This window comes from Tachyglossus aculeatus, chromosome 8, assembly GCF_015852505.1.
Source record: "Tachyglossus aculeatus isolate mTacAcu1 chromosome 8, mTacAcu1.pri, whole genome shotgun sequence".
NCBI lineage: Eukaryota > Metazoa > Chordata > Mammalia > Monotremata > Tachyglossidae > Tachyglossus > Tachyglossus aculeatus.
The window spans coordinates 1,062,448-1,087,832 of NC_052073.1; the positions used below are offsets into that span (position 1 = coordinate 1,062,448).

At 59.2% G+C, this 25,385-nt stretch overlaps 2 protein-coding genes across 5 annotated transcripts in view; one reads left to right on the top strand and one right to left on the bottom strand.

Annotated features, from left to right (window-relative positions):
• The first annotated feature begins 134 nt into the window (after positions 1-134).
• On the top strand, positions 135-12,811 carry TUBGCP4 (tubulin gamma complex associated protein 4). Of its 2 annotated transcripts, XM_038749946.1 has the most exons (19): positions 135-212; positions 3,244-3,372; positions 4,597-4,719; positions 4,941-4,994; positions 5,330-5,386; positions 5,879-5,958; positions 6,209-6,425; positions 7,190-7,355; positions 7,495-7,619; positions 8,678-8,728; positions 9,115-9,220; positions 9,398-9,505; positions 9,594-9,732; positions 9,979-10,156; positions 10,788-10,922; positions 11,207-11,323; positions 11,628-11,767; positions 12,177-12,212; positions 12,295-12,811. In XM_038749946.1, the coding sequence occupies exons 1-18, from the start codon at positions 135-137 to the stop codon at positions 12,187-12,189; spliced, it is 2,016 nt and encodes a 671-aa protein (XP_038605874.1). In that variant the 3' UTR covers positions 12,190-12,212; positions 12,295-12,811. The 2 variants fall into 2 exon arrangements, with proteins under 2 accessions (XP_038605874.1, XP_038605873.1); XM_038749945.1 differs by having other exon boundaries at positions 12,177-12,811.
• A 58-nt stretch (positions 12,812-12,869) lies between these two features.
• The window catches only part of TP53BP1 (tumor protein p53 binding protein 1), a 28,707-nt gene continuing 16,191 nt past the window's right edge, over positions 12,870-25,385 (bottom strand). Inside the window, exons 12-27 of one of the 3 annotated variants that reach the window (XM_038749943.1) lie at positions 24,879-24,995; positions 24,481-24,693; positions 21,499-21,556; positions 19,870-19,962; positions 19,190-19,688; positions 17,520-17,675; positions 16,878-17,143; positions 16,502-16,651; positions 15,889-16,304; positions 15,393-15,584; positions 14,878-15,087; positions 14,437-14,643; positions 13,986-14,080; positions 13,663-13,862; positions 13,337-13,482; positions 12,870-13,212 (exon numbers count right to left, since the gene is read on the bottom strand). In XM_038749943.1, the coding sequence (XP_038605871.1) occupies positions 13,025-13,212; positions 13,337-13,482; positions 13,663-13,862; positions 13,986-14,080; positions 14,437-14,643; positions 14,878-15,087; positions 15,393-15,584; positions 15,889-16,304; positions 16,502-16,651; positions 16,878-17,143; positions 17,520-17,675; positions 19,190-19,688; positions 19,870-19,962; positions 21,499-21,556; positions 24,481-24,693; positions 24,879-24,995 (3,206 nt within the window). In that variant the 3' untranslated portion in view covers positions 12,870-13,024. Of the gene's footprint in view, positions 13,213-13,336; positions 13,483-13,662; positions 13,863-13,985; positions 14,081-14,436; positions 14,644-14,877; positions 15,088-15,392; positions 15,585-15,888; positions 16,305-16,501; positions 16,652-16,877; positions 17,144-17,519; positions 17,676-19,189; positions 19,689-19,869; positions 19,963-21,498; positions 21,557-24,480; positions 24,694-24,878; positions 25,029-25,385 lie in introns of all 3 variants that reach the window. The other 2 variants (XM_038749942.1, XM_038749944.1) reach the window with 2 other exon arrangements.

Below are 25,385 nucleotides of genomic sequence, written 5' to 3' on the forward strand. Positions count from 1 at the left end.
TCCCCCAGGGCGCATGCGCGCCAACGGCTTCCCCCGCCCGCGCTGCCCGGGGAGCCAATCAGCGAAGAGCAGGGGGAGTACTTCCGGTTTGTGGCACCGGCCTGGTCCTCCCCCCCCCCCCCCCCATCAGGAGGATGATCCACGAGCTGCTCCTGGCCCTGAGCGGGTACCCGGGGGCCATCTTCACCTGGAACAAGCGGACCGGCCTCCAGGTAGCCCCGACCGTTTCTATCAGTCAATCAATCGATCAATCAATCGTATTGATCGAGCCCTTCCTTGGGAAGTCCAAGTTGGCAACATACAGAGACAGTCCCTACCCAACAGTGGGCTCACAGTCTAAAAGTTTCTAGACTGTTTGTACATATTTATTACTCTATCTTACTTGTACATATCTATTCTATTTATTCTATTTTGTTAATATGTTCGGTTTTGTTCTCTGTCTCCCCCTTTTAGACTGTGAGCCCACTGGTGGGTAGGGACTGTCTCTAGATGCTGCCAATTTGTACTTCCCAAGCGCTTAGTACAGTGCTCTGCACATAGTAAGCGCTTAATAAATACGATTGATTGATTGTACATATTTATTACTCTATTTTACTTGTACATATCTATTCTATTTATTCTATTTTGTTAGTATGTTTGGTTTTGTTCTCTGTCTCCCCCGTTTAGACTGTGAGCCCACTGTTGGGTAGGGACTGTCTCTAGATGTTGCCAATTTGTACTTCCCAAGCGCTTAGTACAGTGCTCTGCACATAGCAAGCGCTCAATAAATACGATTGATGATGATTGATGATGCTCTGCGCACAGTAAGTGCCTGATAAATACGATTATTTATTTATTTATTTATTTTACTTATAATAATAATAATAATAATAATGGCATTTATTAAGTGCTTACTATGTGCAAAGCACTGTTCTAAGTGCTGGGGAGGTTACAAGGTGATCAGGTTGTCCCACGGGGGGCTCACAGTTTTAATCCCCATTTTTCAGATGAGGTAACTGAGGCCCAGAGAAGTGAAGTGACTTACCCGAAGTCACACAGCTGACAATTGGTGGAGCCGGGATTTGAACCCATGACCTCTGACTCCAAAGCCCGGGCTCTTTCCACTGAGCCACGCTGCTTCTCTACTTGTACATATCTATTCCATTTATTTTATTTTGTTAGTATGGTTTTGTTCTCTGTCTTCCCCTTTTAGACTGTGAGCCCGCTGTTGGGTAGGGACTGTCTCTATACGTTGCCAACTTGGACTTCCCAAGCGCTTAGTCCAGTGCTCTGCACACAGTAAGCGCTCAGTAAATACGATTGATGATGATTGATGATGCTCTGCGCACAGTAAGTGCCTGATAAATACGATTATTTATTTATTTATTTTACTTATAATAATAATAATAATAATAATAATAATGGCATTTATTAAGCGCTTACTATGTGCAAAGCACTGTTCTAAGCGCTGGGGAAGTTACAGGGTGATCAGGTTGTCTCACGGGGGGCTCACAGTCTTAATCCCCATTTTACAGATGAGGGAACTGAGGCACAGAGAAGTTAAGTGACTTGCCCAAAGTCACACAGCTGACAAGTGGCGGAGCCTGGATTTGAACCCATGACCTCTGACTCCAAAGCCCGGGCTCTTTCTACTGAGCCACCGGAAGGGGCTGAGTGAATGGACGGGGCCACGAGGTGGGAAGAGAGCCAAGGCCGGACTGGGGGAAAGAAGGGGCCTGGCCTGACTGGGAAGAGGGCACGGTTGATAGGGCTGTGGACCCTCGGTTTCTCTCCAGCGCCAATCCGAGCGAGACCCTCCGTTTCTTTCCACCACCAACCCTTCCCAAGCTTGCCCTCAGACTCGGAGCTCTGCACCCTGGCTGGGTATTCCACCTCTCCCCAAGACACCTGCAGGTTTTCCTGGCCATGCCTTACAGAGGTCCACGAACCTCGCTTCTGGGCACTCAGTGAACAGTCACCTTTCTAGAAACGACAATACTAGAAATGTTGGTTAAGCGCCTACCGCGTGCCAAGCACTGTGCAAACACTGGATAGATGCAGGATAATCAGGCTCTTCACAGTCCCTGCCTCACATGGGGCTCACAGTGTAGACTGGAGGGATAACAGTATTAAATCCCCATTTTACAGATGAGGAGGCTGAGTCCCAGGGAAGTGAAGTGATTTTCCCAAGCAGGCCGAGTAGGCGGGTGCAGAATGGGGATTAGAACCCCATGCCCTGGGTGATTTTTCTACTAGGCCTCAAGGCTTCCCTTCCTTGACTACAGCCCCGTCTGCCAGCCAGGTTCAGCAGGCATCAAGCACTGGGAGGGATGAAAAGCAGTGTGGCTTAGTGGTAAGAGCGTGGGCTTGGGAGTCCGAGGATGTGGGTTCTAATCCCGCCTCCGCCACTTTTCTGCTGTGTGACCTTGGGCAAGCCACTTAATAATAGTAATAATAATGGCATTTATTAAGCGCTTACTATGTGCAAAGCACTGTTCTAAGCGCTGGGGAGGTTACAAGGTGATCAGGTTGTCCCACGGGGGGCTCACAGTCTTAATCCCCATTTTACAGATGAGGTAACTGAGGCCCAGAGAAGTGAAGTGACTTGCCCAAGGTCACACAGCTGACAATTGGCAGAGCCGGGATTTGAACCCATGACCTCTGACTCCAAAGTCCGTGCTCTTTCCACTGAGCCAGAGTCAGAGCACTAATCCACACCCCCCTCCATCCCCCCCATCTTACCTCCTTCCTTTCCCCACAGCACCTGTATATATGTATATATGTTTGTACATATTTATTACTCTATTTATTTATTTATTTTGCTTGTACATATCTATTCTATTTATTTTATTTTGTTAGTATGTTTGGTTTTGTTCTCTGTCTCCCCCCTTTTAGACTGTGAGCCCACTGTTGGGTAGGGACTGTCTCTATATGTTGCCAATTTGTACTTCCCAAGCGCTTAGTACAGTGCTCTGCACATAGTAAGCGCTCAATAAATGCGATTGATGATGATGATGATGATGAGCCACGCTGCTTCTTCTTAACTTCTCTGTGCCTCAGTTACCTCATCTGAAAAATGGGGATTAAGACTGTGAGCCCCTTGGGGGACAACCCGATTACCTTGTAACTACTCCAGCGCATAGAACAGGGCTTGGCACGTGGTAAGTGCTTAACAAATATCATTATTACTTTTATTATTTGGGGATGAAACCGCATCTGGAACCCGGTGAACCCCAGAAAGCAGCTTCCTTGCTTTGCCCACAGGTGTCACAGGACCTGCCCTTCCTCCACCCCAGTGAGACCAGCGTCTTGAACCGTCTCTGCCGCTTGGGTACAGACTACATCCGCTTCACAGAATTCATCGAGCAGTACACGGGCCATGTGCAGCAGCAGGTATGGCCACCACCGGGCCACAGCTGTGGGGGGCAAGGACCTGGCCCGCCTCTCCCCCGGACTGGGAGGGGGTGGGAGTGCCCCGGATAGAGGTGCCCCGAGTGGGCCAGGAAAAGAAATGGCCTGCTGGGTGTCCAGCGCAGTCCTGGGAGCTTGGGAACTGGCAGAACGAGGGGAAGAAGAAGATTCATTCATTCATTTGTATTTATTGAGCACTTACTGTGTGCAGAGCACTGTACTAAGTGCTTGGGAAGTACAGGTTGGCAACATATAAAGACGGTCCCTACCCAACAACGGGCTCACAGTCTAGAAGGGGGAGACGGACAGGAAAACAAGACATGTAGACAGGTATCAAAGTCGTCAGAACAAATAGAATTAAAGCTATATGCACATCATTACAAAATAAATAGAATAGTAAATATGTACAAGTAAAATAAATAGGGTAATAAATCTGTACAAATATATATACCAGTGCTGTGGGGAGGGGAAGGAGGTAGGGCGGGGGGATGGGGAGGAGGAGAGGAAAAAGGGGGCTCAATCAATCAATCAATCAATCGTATTTATTGAGCGCTTACTGTGTGCAAAGCACTGTACTCAGGGTTCAGTCTGGGAAGGCCTCTTGGAGGAGGTGAGATCTCAGTAGGTGGCTTGATGGCCTGTTGGCTGGAGATCCCTGTCCCCCAGGTTATTAGAGAAGCAGCGTGGCTCAGTGGAAAGAGCACGGGCTTTGGAGTCAGAGGTCATGGGTTCAAATCCCAGCTCCACCAATTGTCAGCTGTGTGACTTTGGGCAAGTCACTCAACTTCTCTGGGCCTCAGTGACCTCACCTGGAAAATGGGGATTAAGATTGTGAGCCCCACGTGGGACAATCTGATCACCTTGTAACCTCCTCAGCGCTTAGAACAGTGCTTTGCACATAGTAAGTGCTTAATAATTGCCATTATTATTATTATTATTATTATTATTATTTGGGGAAGCAGTTGACCGTCGCTGTCCAGGGCTAGCAAAGAGCAACTGTGACCCATGTTGAGTGAGTGCCCTGTGCCCCCCACTGTGTAGGCTGCTCAGGATTATCAGATTGCATGTGGTTCCTCCCCACCTTGGGCAGTCTGGGGGCCCGAGTGATGCCCTGCTGCAACCAGATCTGCACTCTGGGGGGACCAGTCCAGGCTCTGCCACGTCCCCGGGCCGCTCCGAGCAGCCGGATCCTTCCTTGTTCTCCAGGACCACCACCCTTCCCAGCAGGGCCAGGGGGGCCTGCATGGCATCTATCTGCGAGCCTTCTGCACTGGCCTGGACTCAGCGTTGCAGCCCTACCGCCAGGCACTGCTCGACCTGGAACAGGAGGTGAGCCCCAGGGAGCCTGTCGGAGTGGGAGAGAGTCCGTGGAGGAAAGCGGGGGAGCCCACCGGGATGGGAGAGCCCACTGGGGGAGCCCACCGGAATGGGAGAGCCCATGGGGAAGCCCACCGGGATGGGAGAGGCCTTGGTGGGAGCCCAGAGCCCCACTCGGGTTGCCCCTCAGGTTTGCCTCATTCGGCTGCACTCATGGTGGGGTTTTTTTGCAGTTCCTGGCTGACCCACACCTCACCATATCCCACGTCAACTACTCCCTGGACCAGGTAACAGAGGCCACGGACGGCAGGTGTGGGGAGTCCAGGTGAGGGGGGCTGTGGGGTCTCCGTTGGTGCAGTCTCTGGCTTCCTGCGGCAGTGAGGAGAGCGCTTGTCCCCTGGTTCTGCAGGGGACTAGCTTGGGCTTTGTCACCTGAGCCAGGGGGAAGCTCCAGGCTTCCTGTTCTCCAGATTGCAGGGGCTTTGTGGCCTGTTAAGGGTCTGGGCCACCTGCCCCCAGCCCAGGCCTGTCCTGGGCCAGGGGGGGCCATGTCGCCCATGCCCTCTCTGGGTTGGGGCTGGGGGCCTTGGCAGCTGGGCCTCACCTCTGACCTTGCTTGCAGTTTCAGCTCCTCTTCCCCTCCTTGATGGTTGTCGTGGAGCAGATCAAGAGTCAGAAGGTGAGTACGGGACCGCTGTCCTCCACCTTCCCCTCACCCGCCCACCTCCGGACCACCGAAGGTAGAGGTCCAGGTGACTCGAGTGACCCGGAGCCGAGGGTGTCGGTGGTTGGCGCTGGTGGCTGGGACGTCCTGGGCCCCTATTCTGAAGGAGGAACTCAGGTGGGGCCAGGTAGCCTGAAGTCCAGGTCTTGGTTGAGAAGAAACGGGAGGGCGCTGAGTTGGAGCCACACTTGCCCAGGACCCACCTTGTGCTCCCCCCTCTCAGCCCTCGGGAGCCTGGGCGTGGGGCCCGGAGGGGGCAGGAAAAGCAGGGGCTTCCACAGATGAATTGTGAGCCCGCTCCCGGCGCTAACTGCAAGGTCCTGGCCAGGAGTGAGGGGGAGGAGGAAGAGGGAGACCCAGGCACAGCTGGGCAGAGGGGGCCGGACCGGCCTGAGCTCAGGACTGGCCCCGGGGACCCGGGACGACTAAGCCGCTGTCGGTGTGCAGATTCACGGCTGCCAGCTGCTGGAGACGGTACACAAGTACAGCTGTGGTGGCCTGCCCCCCGTGCGCAGCGCCCTGGAACGGTGAGCGTCCGGGGTGGCCCACGATTCAATGCCCAGGGCTTCAGGAGGCCCCAGGCAGTGACCACCCTGGAGATCCTAACTCCCCCACCCCCAAGCAGGGTGGTCCTAGTTGCCCAGCTGGGATTTGAGATCGGGCTGTGCCCCTGGGGCAGAGTGTGGGGGGCCACCGTGGGTCTGGGGGCCCGAATCTTGCGGGGTGGTGCCTGGCATCCGGGGCCTGGGTTCAGGCTGTGCCGCCTCCCTGGGCCAGGATCCTGGCAGTGTGCCATGGGGTCATGTACAAGCAGCTGTCCGCCTGGATGCTGCACGGGCTCCTGCTGGACCAGCACGAGGAGTTCTTCATCAAGCAGGGCCCGTCCGCGGGTGGGGCCGCCGCTGCCGCCGCCGCCACTCAACCAGAGGAGGAAGATGATGACCTTGGCCTTGGGGGACTCACGGGGAAGCAGTTGCGAGAGCTGCAAGACCTGGTGAGAGAGAGAGAGAGAGAGACAGGCCAACCCCTCCTGCCTCTCTTTCCCCTCCTGCCACCCGGTTACCCAAGCACAGATCATCCAACACCGCTGACTCTCCTTTCTCCATCCCCGACTCTCCCCCAGCGACCGAGCACGGACCCTCCAGCACTACTCCTGACTCCCCTTCTCCATCCCTGACTCCACCCCAGTGACCCAGCAGAGACCATCCAACACCTCTGACCCTCTCCTCTCCATCCCTGACTCTCCCCCCACTGACTTAGCATAGGCCCTCCAATACCTCTGACTCTCCCCCCAGGGGCCCAGCATGGACACTCATTAATGGGTTTCTTCAAACCTCTCTAGACCTGCTGACGTTTGTCACTTCTCAGCTCCCTGCAGGAGCAAGGCAGCTGTGGCTGTTCAGCTGGCAAATGGTGGTGACGTTTAACCTTTGAGCAGCAGCTCCCACCCCCCAAGTAGTTTGCCATGGACTCTGTGGTGGCTGTTGGTGGCCATGGGTCCCCCTTATGCTGAGGGAGGCCCCGGGTGGGAGTATCAACACAGTCTGAGCTCAGCCTGGCCCTTCTCCAGACTAGGCCCAAGACTGACCGCCGAGTGTTGGCCCAGCTCCGGGGCCTGCCCCTGGGGCAGGCAGGGCCAGGAGCAGGAACCATTATTCCGGCAGGCAGAGGCCCCTTGGGGGTCTCCATCCCTGAAACCGCCCTGCTTTCCCCTCCCTCTCGCCCCCCCGGGCCATCCTCATGGGCGCCCACCACCAGCGGCTCATTGAGGAGGAGAACATGCTGGCGCCGTCCCTGAAGCAGTTCTCGCTGCGGGTGGAGATGCTGCCCTCTTACATCCCCGTGCGGGCGGCCGAGAAGATCCTGTTCGTCGGAGAGTCTGTCCAGATGTTCGAGAACCAAAATGTGACCCTGGCCAGGAAGGGTAGGACGGTCCCACCCCCAGCCCTGGCAGTGCCCCGGCTCCTTAAGGGAACCCTGACCCCGGAGCGTAGAGCTCCAAAGGGCCTTCCTTTTGTGCCCCCCGGCTTCATCCCCGCGCTTTATCCCTCCCTGTGGCACAGGCTCCATTTTGAAGAACCAGGAGGACACGTTTGCGGCAGAGTTGCACCGCCTCAAGCAGCAGCCGCTCTTCAGCCTGGTGGACTTTGAGTTGGTGGTGGACTGGATCCGGAGCACCGTGGCTGAGGTTCGTTCTTTCCTTCGTTATTGAGTGCTTACCGTGTGCAGATCACTGTACTAGTAATAGTAATCGTGGTATTTATTAAGTGCTCACTATGTGCCAGCCACTGTCCTAAGCGCCAGTGTAGATGCAAGCAAATGGGGTATTAAATGCTTGGGAGAGTAAAGTAATAATACTAATAATATTCTTCTAGACTGTGAACCCACTGCTGGGTAGGGACCTTCTCTATATGTTGCCAACTTGGGCTTCCCAAGCGCTTAGTACAGTGCTTTGTGCACAGTAAGCGCTCAATAAATGATTGATTGATTAATAATAATAATGGCATTTATTAAGCACTTACTATGTGCAAAGCACTGTTCTAAGCGCTGGGGAGGTCACAAGGCGGTCAGGTTGTCCCACGGGGGGCTCACAGTCTTAATCCCCATTTTTACGGATGAGGTAACTGAGGCACAGAGAATTTAAGTGACTTGCCCGAAGTCACACAGCTGACAACTGGCGGAGTCAGGATTTGAACCTATGACCTCTGACTCCAAAGCCCATGCTCTTTCCACTGAGCCATGTTGTACTTCCCGATACCATAATAAACAGACACTTTCCTTGCCTGCAGCAGGTTGAGGACCCTGCAGGGAAAGTAGGGGCACGGGGGATGGGGAGAAGGGTGGCCCTACGGAGTGTCTCATCTGGAGGTTGTCCTCCGTGCCGCCCCCTTCCCCCCAGATGGCTCAATCTGCCCCTCCTGGGGTGGGTGCCAGGAGTTGGGGATGGGGAGGGAGCTGACAGATGGCTCTTAGGGAAGCAGAGTGGCTCAGTGGGAAGAGCACGGCTTGGGAGTCAGAGGTCATGGGGTCTAATCCCAGCACCGCCACTTGACAGCTGTGTGACTTTGGTTAAGTCACTTCACTTCTTTGTGCCTCAGTTACCTCATCGGTAAAACGGGGATTAAGACTGTGAGCCCCTCTGGGACAACCTGATCATCTTGTATCCTTCCCAGCTCTTAGAACAGTGCTGTGAAAATAGTAAGCGCTTAACAAATGCCATCATCATTATTATTCCGGTCCTCACAGCACCTGTGGAAGCTGATGGTGGAGGATGCCGGTTTACTGAGCCAGCTGAAGGTACTGGCCGGCCACCCTTCCACTGCAGGGCCCCAGCCATGGCCCCCTCGGCCCCCCGGCCCACAGCCCTCCTGTTGCTGTGCCCTGGTCCCTGTTACTGCTCCCTTGCCAGTGACCCCTTCCTACAGCCCGTCAGTGCCCTGTGCCCCACCCTGAGCCCCATTTCTGGTTTAGGAGGCGGAAATCCAAACTAGAGGCCGCTGAGTCGGGAGGGCTGCTCTGCCCCCAGGAAGGACCCTACTGTCACCCCTGCCACCATCTGCCCTCGCAGCCTGGGCGGATTCCCAGGGCCCACCTGCCCACCCTGCCCTTGGCCCGTGGAGTCCTGATTGGGCCGGAAAGCCCAGCCTGGGCTGCCTGACTCTGGCAGCGTGACCTCTGTGCAGATCATCAAGGATTTTTACCTGTTGGGGCGAGGGGAGCTGTTCCAGGCCTTCATCGACACGGCCCAGCACATGCTGAAGACCCCGCCCACGGCAGTCACCGAGCACGGTCAGGACTGGGGCCCCGGGGAGACGGGACCAGGCTTGGGGCCGTGGGGGCTCAGAGAGGGGTGGGGGCATGGAGAAGCACTGGCAGCACCAGAGTGGGGAGTGAGCTGGGACAACCGGGGCCATCGTTATTCACCTCCTTCCTCTATCCCCCCTCTCCATCCCCAACCGCCTCCAGATGTGAATGTGGCCTTCCAGCAGTCGGCCCACAGGGTGCTGCTGGACGATGACAACCTCCTCCCCCGGCTCCACCTGACCGTTGACTGTCACGGGAAGGAGCCCAAAGGTAGGCTTTGCCCCGTACCTTCTGCTCGCCACCCCCCCTTTCCCCCATAGCCCCCAGTCCATCCCCCTCTCACTCTCCTCCTCTCCAGACCCAGCCCAGGCCCGGGAGGGTCCGTCCCGCGATAGCTCTCCACGTGAGGCACCTGCGGCCGGCTGGGCGGCCCTGGGCCTGTCCTACAAGGTGCAGTGGCCCCTGCACATCCTGTTCACCCCGGCCGTCCTGGAGAAGTGAGTGTCAGAGCCCTGGCCTCAGCTGCTGTGGGAGAGGGGCCGGGAGTCGGGCCCCAAAACGACGCTCTTGTGTCCCATTCTGCCCCAGCCGGCCTGTCAACGGGCCCTTCCGTCTCTCATCTGTCTGTGTGTCTGCCACCTGTCTGTCCGTCTGCCTGACTCTGTGGACCACCCATGGGGGCGGGGAGGGGGGACAATGGGGTCGGGGTGGGGAGGACACTGATGCCAGGGGCTCGTCCACAGATACAACGTGGTGTTCAGGTACCTGCTGAGCGTGCGCCGGGTGCAGGCCGAGCTGCAGCGCTGCTGGGCCCTCCAGATGCAGCGCAAGCACCTCAAGTCCAACCGCACCGATGCTATCAAGTGGCGCCTGAGGGATCACATGGCCTTCCTGGTGGACAATCTGCAGTACTACCTGCAGGTGGGGACCCTCGGGGCTGTGAGGATGGGGGTCCCTCAGCTCCCGCTGCGCCAGGCTCCGGGGAGACTGGGCCTCGGGACCCCCAGAGAGAGGGAGGCGGTCTCTAGTGCAGTAGCCTCTAGTGCAGCCTCTAAACACAGGATTCAGGGCAGCCTCTGGCTCAGGCTCTGCAGGCCTGGGCCGGGTCATTGGGCAGAAGGGCAGGGCACGGCTAGCCCTGGGACACCTGGAAACCCATCACAGAGATGGGCTAGTCCCCATGGAGCAGTGGCAGGGCGGACGCAGTCGACTGAGGAGGGGAGGCAGGTAGAGCTGGGCAGGCGTAGTTAAGGGTGTCGGGTGGACGGCGGCCCATAATCTGATGACATGGCCACGGCCTACCCTTCCGTCTTCCCCCGCCCCAATCAGCTGATCAATCAGTGGCATTTACTGAGCGCTTACTGTATTCAGAGTACTGTACTAAGTGCTTGGGAGAGTACATTGTAACAGAACAGGTAGACAGGTTCCCTGCCCACAATAGTCTCACAGTCTAGAGGTGGAGATGGATGTTAATGTAAGTACATTATGGATATGAACATAAGTGATGTGGGACTGAGGGAGAGATGAATAAAAGGAGCAAATCCAAATCCAGGTGGACGTGCTGGAGTCCCAGTTCTCTCAGCTGCTGCAGCAGATCAATTCCACCCGTGACTTCGAGAGCATCCGATTGGCTCATGACCACTTCCTGAGCAACCTCCTGGCGCAGTCCTTCATCCTTCTGAAACCGGTGAGCGGGGGCACCCCCTTCCCACTGGGCCGTGCCAGAAATCGGGGGGAGGTGGCCTGTGAAGTCCACTCGTCCCTGCTTCTTCCTCCTCCCCTTACCCAACTCGCCCAGCGCCCTTGTGTACTCAGTCCTGCACAGAGCCCACCCGGCTTCTGATCTAGTAGCCCCTTGAGGTCTTGGAGGCTTTGGGGGCAGCCCTCCCTGCAATGGGGGTGCTGGACTCAAAGACACCCCGAACAGTGTGCGCCTTGCCCCTGGTGCCCACGTGTCCCACCTTCGTGCAGGTGTTCCACTGCCTGAATGAAATCCTGGACCAGTGTCACAGCTTCTGCTCCCTGGTCAGCCAAGACCTGGGGCCTCTGGACGAGCGGGGGGCCGCCCAGCTTAGCGTCCTAGTCAAGGTGGGTCTCACCTCCTCTCTCCAGGCCTGGGCTCCTGGGAGGCTGGAGAGTGGGTGGTCTGGCCCGGGGGCCTTGGTGTGTCCAACAGAGCTTGGGTCTAGGACTGCCTATTCCAGCCCCTGCCAGATGCAGAGAAAGTGAGCCCGTCCCTTGCATCCCCACTGAATTGTCCTCCCCTCCCCACCTCTCCACCCTCTTCCTCGCAGTGCCCCCCACCGATAGCTCTTCCGGACATCTGGCATTCGTTGAGAGGGGTGGGCGTGACAGGTCCTGGCCTCACCCCTCAACCTCTCTCCTCCTGCAGGGCTTCAGCCGCCAGTCCTCCCTCCTCTTCAAGATCCTGTCCAGCGTGCGCAACCACCAGATCAACTCTGACCTGGCCCAGCTGCTGCTGCGGCTTGACTACAACAAGTACTACACCCAGGCGGGTGGCACACTGGGCAGGTGGGTGCCCCGTTGGGAGAGATGGATATGGGGATGGGTGGGCACCCAGGCAGGACGCTCGATGACACGTTGGACCTAGGGGCAGAACGCTGGGTGTGGAGGTGGGGGCAGACCTCCTGGATGAGATTTAATAATAATAATAATGGCATTTGTTAAGCGCTTACTATGTGCAAAGCACTGTTCTAAGTGCTGGGCCAGTGTGCGCCCGTGCAGATTCCTGAGTAGGCATGTGGAATCTTTGGTGTGGGCCCAGCAGGGAACAGGGGCCCGGTTCTTGGTCGGAGTTGGGGACTCTGGGTTGGCAGCCAGGAGGTTCTGCCGCTGCTCCCAAAGGCCCTTTCGGGCCTTCCCCCGACCCGACTATCTTGCTCTTTCTGGCTCTGACCATCTCTATCTGTGTCTCCTGCAGCTTTGGAGTGTGAACCTGCAGTTTCCAGCAGAGCAGGTGCTGTGGCCCTAAGTTAGCAGGGGGAGGGAGAGACGGGGGGACGTTGTGACCATTAACTTGCCTTGGTCTGTGCCCACAGGCCACACTGTCACCCCCATACCCTTCTGCCAGCCCCAGCTTCTACTCTTGCCCTCCCCTCCGCCCCACCGGATGGGATGGTGGGGAGGACCGCTTCGTCTGGCTTCTCCTGCCAAAGCATGGGAGGTCCGGTCAGTTCCCCCTCCCCCATGGGAATGTGTATGTGTATGCATGAATGCAGGCATGTGTGTGCACCCATATCTAAGGGGGTAGGAGCATGTGTGTTTCCCAACTCCCATGTCACGTAGGCTATGTCCTAGACACCCACATCCCCATCGCTCTCCCGCTACTTTCCCCTTGAGCCTTGCCAACACTCTTGCTCTAAGCTTGGCAGGCAGGGATGAAGGCAGGAGCAGCGGTCTCCACCTCGCCGTGGCTCAGAAGCTGGAGGACTTGAAAGCAGCCATTGTATCCCAGCCGGCGACCTACCCGGGACAGCTCCGTCCTCCGCCACGCGGGTGGACAGATTGATGGCCGGGCAGGACGGGATGTGGCCCTCCAAGCCCTGACCATCAGATCCTGACCTCCTCCCTGGTCCTTCATCAGTGTTACCCTCGTGTCCTTCAGGAACAAGCCTAGAGATCCAACATTTATTTTGTCATAAAAGTCCAGCAGATAAAACTATGTACAGTGATTCATGCACGCAGCGCAGCTAACACAGACAGACAGACACGGAGATAAAATGGTCGGGTTCCACCCAGCCGTAAAAGTGGGGAGGGGACAGGGAGGCGTCAGCGAGGGCCGCAGTCAGGCCTGTATCTGGGGTGCTGCTGGTAGCCGACTCGGTGCCCAGCGACAAGGCACTGGATGAGCCACTCCTGAGCCACAACGGGCAGGTGAAGCGCCTCCGCACACTTGAGCAGCGCGGCCGGGCAGGATGGGTCCGTCACGACGACGTCAAACACGCCCAAGGCCACATCTGCGGGAAGGGAGAGTGGGGTTGGGATGTGGGAACAGGCCTGTGTCGTCAGCCCCTAGGCCCCGGCTCTATCCCTCCGCCCACCCCAGGGGGTTGGTGGGGGAATATCCCCCATGGCTGCTACCTCTGTTCTGGGAGCTGGAGTGGTGCTGCTTCACCAAGGCGGCCCCTCCGCTCATGAGGGTCTCAGCCCAGAGCTCCAGGAAGCCCTCCTGCTCATCTGACACCAACAGCACCTTCAGCCCGTGGAAGGGGCTCTCCCGGGGCTGCCTATGAGCAACAGAGGGGAGGGGAGTGGAGTTGGGCAGTGCCCCCGGGTTTGTTACCCGCATGCATGCCCAAATGTTTACCCATTCAAAGCCCCAGAGCGGGTGGAGGTGGGTTGGGGGAAATCACTCCCGGGCTCGCACTTGCGGCAGCCCCCGTCCCAGGGAGAAGGAGTATCCATACCACTCCACGACCCTCTGCTCCTGGAGGCTGTAGCCGGCGGGGAGCAGGTAGTTGCGGTAGTTCTGGAGCTGGTTGGCATGGCAACTGTCATGGACCCAGACGTGGGACACACAGGGGATCCCGCTGGCAAGGCACAGGAAGTATTTCCGCGTCCGGCAGTGCTGGTCGGCGATCAGGAGGCACTGGAAGGCCATGTTGCACTAGGAGAAGATAGCGGGGCATGAGGTCCCTGAGTGCCATGGCCCCCCCGACGCCCCTGCCAGTTGGACTCCCACCAGCCGCCCTGCTCCCAGCCTCGGTCTCTGGCCCAGGCAGACCCCAACCTGGGCTTCGTTGAAGTCTTCTAAGATGTAGCCTGACCCCGCCCGCAGCTGGGCCTCAGTGTGCTGCTTGTTGTACGGCGGCATCTCTGCAAATTCTGCGCCAGCATCGGAGAGGGGCACCCCATTAGTGATGCCTCCCTTCCCCCCAGGGAGCAGTGCCACTGTGGTACTGCCCCCCTGGCTGAGTCACGATCCTAAACTGGGCTCCCTCCCTCACCTGCCAGAATGGCCATGGAATGGGGGACGGTGCTGAGGCTGGAAATGGAATGGAGAAGCCCAGTGGAGTTGGGGATGTGTGGAGGGCAGGTCAGTCCAGGTGGGTAGGGAAGGAGAGCATCAGAAGTCAGCCTCAGCCAGAGGATGTGGGTGGCTCGTGCTATCACCCCCAAGGACCGCCCAATCCTGCCCTGGCCCAGCCCCGGCGTGCAGAGAAGGGGATGCTGAACCTCACCGTCCTCTTCCTCACTGCTTCCTGCAGGGCCGTTGGGCACTTTCTGGTGACTGGTCACCTGGTCGCTGGCGCTCGCCATGGTGAGGAGGAATGCGTAGCCCAGGAACAGGGTCTTGTTATGGGGCAGTGGTCCCCGCTGGTCCTCTGGGGCCAGGGGGTCCCCAGCCTCACAAGGGGGGTGCTCGCCTTCCCCAGCCCCCAAAGTCCCTGGAGAGATGAGGAGGCCATGTGACGGGGGAGCTTGGGGTGCACCTGGGCCCCCCACCATCCCCACAGTCCTCTCTAGACTGTAAGCTCATTGTGGGCAGGGACTGTGTCTATTTATTGTTGTACTGTACTTTCCCAAGCACTCAACACAATGCTCTGCACACAGTAAGCGCTCAGTAAATACAACTGAACGAATGAATGAGCCCAAATCCCGGGACCGGGATGGGCGCTTACCAGGTTTCCCGGCTCCGACCCTGCGCCCTCGCTTGGCTGGTGACCGCTCCTCTTCCAGGGGGACCAGCTTCCTCTTCCCGGACAGGAGGCCGGAGGGGAGCCGGGGGCTGTCGGGGGCCCGGCGCGGGGGGGTGACGCCGCTGCCCCCACTGGGTGTCGTCGGGCTGCCCACGTTGCTACGCCGTTTCCGCTTCCCCTCCACCAGGTTATCTGAGGCCGGGGAGCCGGGGAGGACAATCAGCCCACCCACACCCGGCAGGGCACAACCACAAGGGCAGCCGGGCCTGCGGACTTGGGAGGCTGGGGCTGCGGGGTCTTGGGGCAAGCTGGGCTCGGCCCGCCCCCGCCCAGCAGGAGCCCTAGGATGCGGCAGCGTACAGCCCCCAGGACGAGCGGCACGAGAGACGGAGCCCCGCTGGCTGTCGCTCTTCGCCAGACAGACGGACAGACGCGGCAGCCCCTGCTCTGGGGAGCCGCCCCGCCCGTCCCGGCACCCACCCCCTTCCACTCCGTACCTAAGCTGATGTCAGCGGCCTTGGTGAGGGGCGTGGTGGGCTCGTAGGGCCCCAGCCCATACTGCTCCCGCAGCTTGTTGCCCTGCTCCAGGGACAGGATGACGGCCATGCGCTTGTACCACTTCCGTTGGCCCTCCTTCTCGATGCTGTAGTACAGCTCCCCGCTCTCCTTCCGGTGCCCCTTGACCACCCCTGCCAACAGTGCAGACAGGGCACGGAGCCCCTGTGGTCACCCGGCCGCCGGACACAGCCAGTGCTGGGGTCTCAGCTGGCTGGCTGGCAGGAGAGGCAAAGGACAGCAGCCGGCAGCCATAGTCTAAGGCCCCAAGGCGTTCTGGAGGCAGTGCTGACGTGAACCCTTCCCTCGGGCTCTTCCCCAGCCCTGGAGCCAATGGGTAAGGCGGGGACTGGGGCCCTCAAGAGGGGAGGCAGAGCGCCTCTACTGCAGGGAGAACCTGCAGGGATGGGCAGCCAGGCTGGGTCAGGGGTTGCTCACCCGCACTGAAGTACTCATCCTCGGAGAGCGCGGTGACCTCCGTGTCTAGCGGGATGGGGTCGCAGAGCAGGATGTCCCGGCCCAGGACGTCACACTCGTAGCCGTCGTCGAACAGCAGCTTGTACCGGCCTCCGCCGGCGGCCCGGGTGATCCGCCCAGAGTAGAAGTAGCCGTTGGAAGACCACTTGGCCACCACACGGAGCCCCACAAAGCTGCCGCCGACTCCACCGGCAGGATCGGGGTCCCCGGGTGGGCCCTGCAGTGGGATCTCCGGGGAGTTGCTGCGGCGGCAGGACGTGGCTCCCGCCTCGGCCCGCCGGCCACCCTCCGCCGGTCGAGACACGACGCGGGTGTAAGGCTGGTCGTCCGGAGAGACGCTGGCAGACCCATCCTCGATGCCCGGCCCTGCTGCGTCTCTGCGGGCGAGGGGAGGCCCGTTCTTGTCTGGCAGCTCCAATGCCAAATGCCTGCGCCTCGCCCCCACCTCTCCCCAGGCCCCCAACTGCCCCTCCACCCTGGCCAGTCTCAACACCAGACTCCGGCACCGGCACCTCCATCCTACTCCCTTGGCCCGTCCCCCTCTGCTCCCAGGACCCCGCCAGCCTAGCCTTACCGGGTTCCGGCGGTTCGAGAAGGGGGACGGCCCCGGCGTCCCCGTCCACGGGGAGTGGTTGCTCCCTTGCTCCCCTGCCGACTGCCGGTTGCTGCTTCTCCACCCTCTTCGGGCGCCGGTGCCCCCATGTGCACCCCGCCTTTCCGGGGGCTGGCAGGGCAGAAGGGGGATATGAGGGAGAATTGGCCAGCAGGTTAGACTAGGTTAGGCGTACACCTTGCTCCATCTCCCAGCAGTCTCTGGCACAGGGCCGGGAGGGTCAGCCTCCTCCTCGACAGGCTAGGACCCCTGTGAAGCTTGTGAACAGGCCCATCCCTCCCCGACCGGGCCCCTCCTTTAGAGGGTCCCCCTCCCTCCCTCCCGGCCCCGTCCACACCTGGGTGTGCCCAGCCCCGCTGGGGCTCCAGGGCAGGTGAACTCGCCGTGCTGGGCGCTGCTGCCTTTCCCACGGGGGAGGGGGAGTCCAGCTCCCCTCCCGGAACTGCCGCCGCTGCTGCTGTGCGCGCTAGACGTGCGCTGCAGGCTGGAGGCCTTGGAGGACGAGGAGCTGATGTCCGCCAGGTCGCCCGACGAGCCGCCGGCCGGCGACGGACAGACCTCCGTGTCGCACTCCTGGCACTCCACCACCGGCTCCTCCGTCTCCTGGGGGGCAGAGGGCGGGGCGGGGGGCTGCAGCTGGCTGGGACAGTCGGGGACCACCCCCCAGCAACCCCCCCAGCTAGCAGCCGAGTTTCTCCAGGAGTAAGCTCAGGGCTTCTGAGCACCGGATCCTTCCGGCCCAGGCCCCCAAACGCTCACCCTCCTGGCCCCTGGGGCCTCGGACAGTGAGGGGAACGCGGTGGAGGAGAAGATGGGGGGAGTCGGGAGCCACGACCTGTCTGGGGAACCGCCGGAGCCGGTCCTGGGCCGTGACCCCACAGACTCGGGGAGCACTGACCGCCACCCCACCAGGCCAGGCTGACCGTGCGGGAGCCTGCTCAGGCGCGCTAGACTGGCAACACTGGGGCGGGGGACTTACCTCCGTGACCTTCCGCTCCACCTCTGCGCCATCCACGTAGTACACATCTGTGATCACACGCGTGACCAGCGTGCGGACCTCCCGGATGGTCCTTACGTGGCGATGCAGGACCTGGCCAGGCGGCGGCTGGGGCAGCTCAAATGCCTCCTCTTCCTCCTGATAATAAGAATTGTGGTATTTGCTTTTTTTAAATGGCAGTTTGTTAATCGCTCACTGCGTGCCAGGAACTGTGCTAAATGCTGGGGCACAATCCACGTCTCCCGTGGTTCACGGCCTTAATCCCCATTTTACAGATGGGGTAACGGAGGTACAGAGGTTAAATGAGTTGTCCACGGTCACACAGCAGACATGCGGCGGAACTGGGATTAGAACCCAGGTCCTTCTGACTCCCAGGCCTGAGGTCTAATTGATACACCACTGCTTGTTGAGCAGCTTTATGAAGCACTTACTTTGTGCCAAACACTGTACTAAGCACTGGCTTAGATACAAGATTATCAGCAGTTCCCACATGGGGGCTCACAGTCTAATTAGGAGAAAGAACAGGTGTTGACTCACCATTTTGTAGATGAGGGACCCGAGGCACAGAGAAACATTGTCAAACATTATTCTAAGCGCTGGGGTAAGTACGAGTTAATTAGATCAGACACGATCCCTATCCTGCATGGGGCTCACCGTCTGAATAGGAGGGTATCCTATCCAGTTCACTGTCCACGTTTTACAGTTGAGGAAACTGAGGCACGGAGAAGTGAAGTGACTTGCCTAAGGACGCACAGCAGACAAGTGGCAAAGCCAGGATTGTAACTCAGGTCCTCTTCCTCCCAAGCCTGTGTTCTATCCACTAGAGAACACTATTTTTCTGGCACCCACCTCTGGCGCGGTAGTCGCCCCACACGCCCGGGGAATCCTCCCCGGCCGAGGCCTGAGTCTGGAATGAGGAGGTTGGGGACATCCTCTCCCCCACGACTCTCTCTCTGCCTCGGTGCTTCCTCCTTCCCCGAGATCCTCGATCCCTCTGCCACTGGATCCCCAGATCCCCCCAAGCCCGCTGCCCAGTGGCCCCGCCTCACCCTGGCCACCCCAGCTCCACCAGTGCCCTGCTCAGGCCTGGGCCCACCTCTCCGCGCCCCTTTCCTGGCCTCCGGTAACGGGGATGAGAGAAGACGTGGGGCCGGGGGGATGTGGGTGGGCTTCGGGGAGGTGAGCCTGGGGGAGGCCCAGGGTGGTGCTCTTCCCTTCGGTTTGTGAAGCAGCATGGCCTAGAGGAAAGAGCACACGCCTGGGAGTCAGAGGACCTGGCTTCTGAACCCAGCTCCACCACTAGTCTGCTAGGTGACCTCGGCCAAGTCACTTCGCTTCTCTGGGCCTCAGTTTCCTCAACTGTAAAATGTGGATATCGAACAGGATAGGATACCCTCCTATTTAGACTGTGAGCCCCATGCACAATAGGGACTGTGTCTGACCCAATTAATCTGTACATACCCCAACACTTAGAACAATGTTTGACACGTAGTAAGCGTTTCATAAATACATAGGCACTTTAAAAGGCAGGGGTGTGGCAGGGGGGACGGGACACACTTTGACTCCTTGGGGCAGCGCCAGCTGTCCTCCCGGGACCCCCTTGATCCCCCCAAAGGCGTAGCTCCCAGGACCCCCTGCTGAGTTGCCCTCACCTGGCCGGGCAGTGAATCCGTGGTGTCTCCCTGGCCATGGCTTCTCTCCGTCTGGATCTTGGCATCCTGCTTCCCGAGGCTCTGGCCCGCCGTATTCGTCCCCACCTCCACCTGGCTGCCCCGGCCACCCGGGGTCTGTGTGGCCGCCGACACGGCGGCGGGGGCCACGGAGGCCGGGGCCACGGTCTGGATGCCTTTGTGCCGAGTGCTGGGCTGGGGGTCCGGGCTCCGTATGTCCTGGGAAGGCTGGTCCGGACTGGCTTTCCTCTCCCCTTCTTGGCCTTCTGGCCCATCCCCGTCCAAGGCCGGGCCCTTCTGGCTGGTCGGCCGTGGGGTGGGGGGCTGCCTCTGCAAAGGCGGTGGGGAGGTCGAGTCCTGGGCGGGATGGCCAGGCTTGCCAGGTTGGTGGCCCAGCCGAGTCCTGTGGTTGCCTGCCAGCTCTTCCTTCTTGTCCTCCTCCTCCTCCGCTTGCAGGCTCGGGAATCGGAACAGGGGGCCTCTGCGAACGAGACCACACACAGGTCGGTCGGTGCTCGGGGCCACGCTGAGTTTACACCCTGACAGGTGGGTGGCCGGCGGACCCAAGCCCCGGGGGACTCGGCACTACAGAGGGCGGCTGGGACCGGGCCGGATCCAGGCCCCAGGAGGGCAGCCGGAAGGCGGCGGCGGCGGTGGCTTACCTGAGATGGGCAGTGGGTGAGTCACGGCCCCTGGCCTCATCCTCCTGTCGCACTTCACACACCCGACTGAACACGGAGATGGGCTGTTGGAGGCTGGGGCACGAATCAGGGCAAGGCGGGCGTTAGCTGGGTCAGCTGAGCCCGGGAAAGGAGGTGCAGGTAGGCTGCCCCCGCGCCCCACCCAGGCCAGCTGACGTGGTTAGGCTCAAGAAAGTAAGATCGTCGTGGGCAGGGAATGTGTCTGTTTGCAGTTGTCCTGTACTCTCCCAAGCACTCAATACAGTGCTTTGCACACAGTAAGCGCTCAATAATTACAATTGAATGAATGATTGTAAATACAAGACCTCACCAGGGTGGGGAGGCACCCCCACCCCCCCACCCCGTCCCCCCCGACCACCCTGCGTGCTTTCCAGGGGGAAATACAGAGCCAGCAGCAACAAGGTGGTGCGGTGAGGGCAGACCCCGCGCTCAGGCCCAGGTTTGTCCTCCACAATTCCCACCCCCACAATGGGAAAAGGCATTCAGCCCCAGTCCGTTTCCCAGAGCAGATGGGGCTCTCTCTGTCCCTCAGCTACCAAGTGGCAAAGCTGCTCTGTGCCCAACCCTGCCCACACCTTCCTCCCAGCTTTCCCTCCCCTAGCTCTCTCCCTCCCTGTCCTGCAGCACAGGACAGACGTAGGGGCAAGGCAAGCCGGAGTGCCACTGTGGAGCGGCTAGAGCGGAGGGGCGGCTGGTGGGGTGGGAGGAGGTGCCTCTGCCAGGATGAGGCAGGGGAAGGGCGGAACGGGGGGCATCTTAGTCCTGTGGCGGCAGCAGCCCTCTCAGTCAGTCGATGGTATTTACTGAGCATTTACTGTATGCAGAGCACTGCACTAAACCTTAATACATCCTACTACATCCCTGCCCACACACTTCACTCCCCTAACGCAAGCCCACTCGCTGTACCTCCATCTCGTCTATCTCGCCGTCGACCCCTCGCCCACATCCTTCCTCTCTCCTGGAACTCCCTCCCCCTTCACATCCAACAGACGATCACTCTTCCCACCAGCGAAGCCTTATTAAAAGCACATCTCCTCCAAGAGACCTTCTCCAACTAAGCCCACATTTCCTCTTCGCCCACTCCCTTCTACGTCACCCTTGCACTTGGGATTTTCACCTTCTATTCACCCACCTTTAGCCCCACAGCACTTATGTACATATGCCTAATTTACTTATGAATTTATATGGCTGTGTTTCCCCCTCCAGAATGTCAGCTCCTTGTGGGCAGGGAACATATCTACCAGCTGTTATTCTGTACTCTCCCGAGCACTTAGCACAGCGTTCCGCACACAGTAAGTGCTCAATAAATATGACCGATTGATTAGTACGGCGGTGCCGGGGCCCAGCCAGCCCTCAAGGCACCCTCAATGTAGACGCAGGGCTCAGACAGATCTGAGCCCGGGGAAAGAGGCTGTGGTTCCTCTCGCCCCAGGCAGAGGGGCTGGGACTAAGGGCGGATGGATGGAAAGACGGACAGACGGACGGACGGGGCCCCCCGGCTCGAATCCCTCTGCCGGTTTTCCGTGAAACACTCGCCCTGCTGGGAGGCCCCGCGGAGGAAACCTTCTGCATAGCAACAGGCTCGGTTACCTGGCAACGGCCCCGGCAACAGCGGCGGATCCATTTTCCCATTCTCCGGTTATTGGCTCTGGACAAAAACAAAAGGGGAAGGGTGACGGGGATATGATGGAGACAGGGAGGAAGACCCGGAGGGTGGAGAGGGAGGGGAAGGTGGAGAGGCGGAGGAGGAGGAGAGGGAGTAGGGTGGGGAAGACAGAGAGGACAGGGAAGGAGGACAGGAAGAAGGAGCACGGGCCTGACTGGGTTTTATTCCCAGCTTCATCATTTGTCTGCTGCGGGACCTTGGGCAAGTCACTTCATTTCTACGTGCCTCAGCTCCCTCATCTGTACAGTGGGGATTAAGACATGGGATTAAGCCCCATGAGGGCCATGGCCTGTGTCCAACCTGATTAGCTTGCATCTACCCCAGCACTTAGTACAGTGTCTGCCACATAGTAAGCGCAAAACAAATGCCATAAAAAAAAAGAGAGGGGAAGGTGGAAGCAGAGAAAATGGGGAGGAGGCCATGGACGGGAAGGTGGATGAGGAAGTCAGGGAGGAGACGGAAGGTCCGGTCAGTCACCCCAGTAAGCCTCTCTCCGTTTTCCCTTGCCCTAGCTGTGGGCAGTTTAAGATGAAGAGGTAGAACCTTCATTCTTGGGCATCAAGGAACCCAGTGTCCTCAGGCCCCCCAACAGGCAGGTTGCCCTCCTGCTCCCATCACTAAATCTCTGGGCTGCGGACGGACAAACACGCCACAGTGACTGGCTGGGAGCAGCCACCACAAAAGACACACACTACCTTCCTCCGGAGAACAGAACAGACAGATGGGCACCAGCCCTCCCGGAGGCCAGGGACGTGGAAGATTCGCCGCCCCACGGGAGGGTTTCTGGCTCGCTGCTCTGGCCTCTGCGAGGCCACAGAAATGTGTGGGCCCTGCATGGGGGGCCCTGCCTGGGCCACCTGACGGATCTCCCCCAGAAGAGTAATCTGCAGTACAGTTGGGGCTGGCAGACTTGAGGCTCGGACCGGCTGCCCCAGAACCCCGTCTGCAAATCCCAGTGGTAGAAATGGGCTCAAACGACAGGGCCCTCAAACACACCCCTCCAAACGGGCCTGCAGAGATGAAGATGGGCCCCCTTCTCCCGGCCCCGAGAGCCTCTGGGAGCACCACCACCACCATGCCCCCACTCCACCCTCCAGGGCAGTGAGCTCACCGGCCCGGAAAGGAACTAGCCGGGGCGATGATAGATGACCATCTGACCATACCACCATTCTCCCTGTTTCCATAGCCCATCCACAACTTGGCAATATGCTTGACTCCAAGATGGTCCCCATTCCTCGCAGCCACAAGCAGACGCTCCTGACTGCTGGCTTTATGACACTCCACTAGCTCCATCTTCCTAAAGATCCACTTTTTTCTCTCACAGAAACACAGCTCTCACTCTTTGCTTCTCTCAAGTTAAGCTACTCACTGTGCCTTGTTCTTGTCTTCCATGCCAGTATCCCCCTGGTTCATGCCCTCCCCCTTGCCAAGAACTCTCTCTCCCTCCACATCCGACAGACTCCAGATCCGCCCTCCTGAAATCCCATCTCCCAGGCCTTTCCCGATTCATTTTTCTTTCTCCCCAGGGCAGAGCCTCCAAACGCTACCTTGGCTCTTTTGCGCTGCCTCCACCCTGATGCACTCAAATGCACCAGCAGCACTTCTGTACATATCCACTTAGTCACCTTCCCTTCTCCACACCTAAGTGTCCACACACCCAGCTTCCCATTTCTCTTTTTCCGCCTATCCATAACTAATTTGATGTACGCGCCCCCCAGCTAGCCTGGAAGCTCTTTGAGGGCAGGGATCATTTTTACTAACTACTGTGCTCACCCAAGCACTTCTTACAGTACTCTGCACCTAGAAGGTGCTCGATAAATCACACCACCAATCTCCTCCTCCTCCGCCCTGACTCTTGATACCACCAATGAGGCTGGAGACATAAAATGTTTTCGTGAACAGCTCCCGCTAGAGTCCCAAAGGGAAATTCAGAAGCCCTGCTTGGTGGCTCTGATTCCAGACCTTGCTGGGATGAAGTCACAGTGGAGAAGGTACAGGAAAGAAGAAGCGGCAGTTGCCCGTGTGGTAAAGCAGCAGAACGGGGCCTTCATGCCGGGTTCACACCCACACTCCCAACCCCCACTTCCCTGGGATGGTGCCAGACGCCCGGCCCGCCTTCAGGAGGCCAAAAATCGCCCTCCGGGGCCTCAGCTGAAGCAGTGATTGTCCGTGGCCATTAGTGGCCAGAATAACCCCCGAGCCTTGGACAGGCCAGGAGCCAGTGGTCTTGGAGTCCACCCATTCCCTTCCCTGCTTCTGTCCCTTCAACTGGTTTCCAGATGGTGGCTGCACACAAACACCACTGGCAGACCAGTCAATCCCAGAAGATGCAGGGTTCCACTTAGGACACTTCCCTCCCTCCGATTCTGAGCCCACAAACGGGCAAACGTTTTGACCACGACGGTGAAATAGGTGGAAAGACAGGCCACGGTCACCAGTTTTCTCAGACTGCTGCGGGACAGCCTGGGGCCTGGGCTTCCCTGCATGTGGCCAGGTTCGGTTGTCCTAAGGCTGTCCCGGACTTGGTTGTCCTGGGCTAAGGCTCCACCACTCGGTCAACCCCAGCTCGGTGGTGTCAGGCTCAGTGGCCCCCAGCTCAGTCATCCCCAGCTCAACTGCCCCCAACTTGGTCACAGTGGCTCAATCAACCCTGGTTCAGTTGCCCTAGTTCACCTGTCCCTGGCTCAGTCATCCCAGGCTCAGTCATCCCCAGACTCACTCACCCAGGGCCGGGTCGTCCCAGGCTGGGTGACTATGGGCTCAGTCGTCTCTGGCTTGGTCACCCCCCATGACTCGGCCTCCCTGGGCCCGATCGCCCTGCGTTCAGTCATCCCTGAGCTCGGCTGCCCCGGGCTCGGGCATCCCCAGGCACAGAATCCTTGGGCTTGGCAGAGGTTGAGACTTACTTTCCAAACTGAACTGTAGAGACTCCTCACTGGCCTCGGTTTCTGGGCTGACCAGTTTCATCATCAGGCAAAGCTCCCCTTCCGTGCCGGCGGCCCCTGCCCTCGCCCCCTTTTCACTGTCAATGGTGCTGTCGCTGGCGCTCACCGAGCTTTCGGCCATAACTTCGCTGGTGGCCATGGTGCTCTCCGGACAGCCGCCCTCCACTGCAGGTGCTGGGAGGGGCCAAGGGACAGAGGGAAGGAGGGATGCAGGGAAGGTGTTAGTTCGTTCGTTCATTCATTCATTCAATCGAATTTATTGAGAGGAGAAGGAGGCCCGGGCCAGAGATGGCAGCGGCAGCCAGGCCAAGACTGGGTGGCTCCCCGGCACGGCGGGACTCGTGGGGCCCCTCACTCACCGATGGGCGTGCTGTGCCTCCGGGGCCCCCGCTTCAGGTGCTCCATCAGCAGAGGGGGCGTGCTGCTCAGGGGCGGGATGAGCTCACCCTCCTTCGGCAGGGTGAACCGGAACGGGGCTTCAGACACACACGCAGAGGCCACGTGGGGAGCCGTGACAGAGCAACAAGGACCGACCGTCAACCGCGTCGGAGTTGGCCGCCGACGCCCCGGTCCCGCCCAGCCGGCGGGGCCGCAGGGAGAGCCGCCACGCTGCCCTGCCCGGGGAGGGAGGGCCGACCTCTACAGTAAACGTCACTATCAGTCCAGCCAGGGCCGGACCCCCTCCCCGAGGCCTGAACCGGCCCACGCTCACTCCCGCCCCTCTGCTCCGCCCCCCTGCTGATGCCCCAGGGTTCTTGGACATAATGAGCCTGGCCAAGCAGCTGACCAGACCATCGAGCTGCCCCCTGACCATCGTAACTCTGGGGAAAGTCAGCTACCCCCAAGTAGTTCTAGCCCACTGTGCC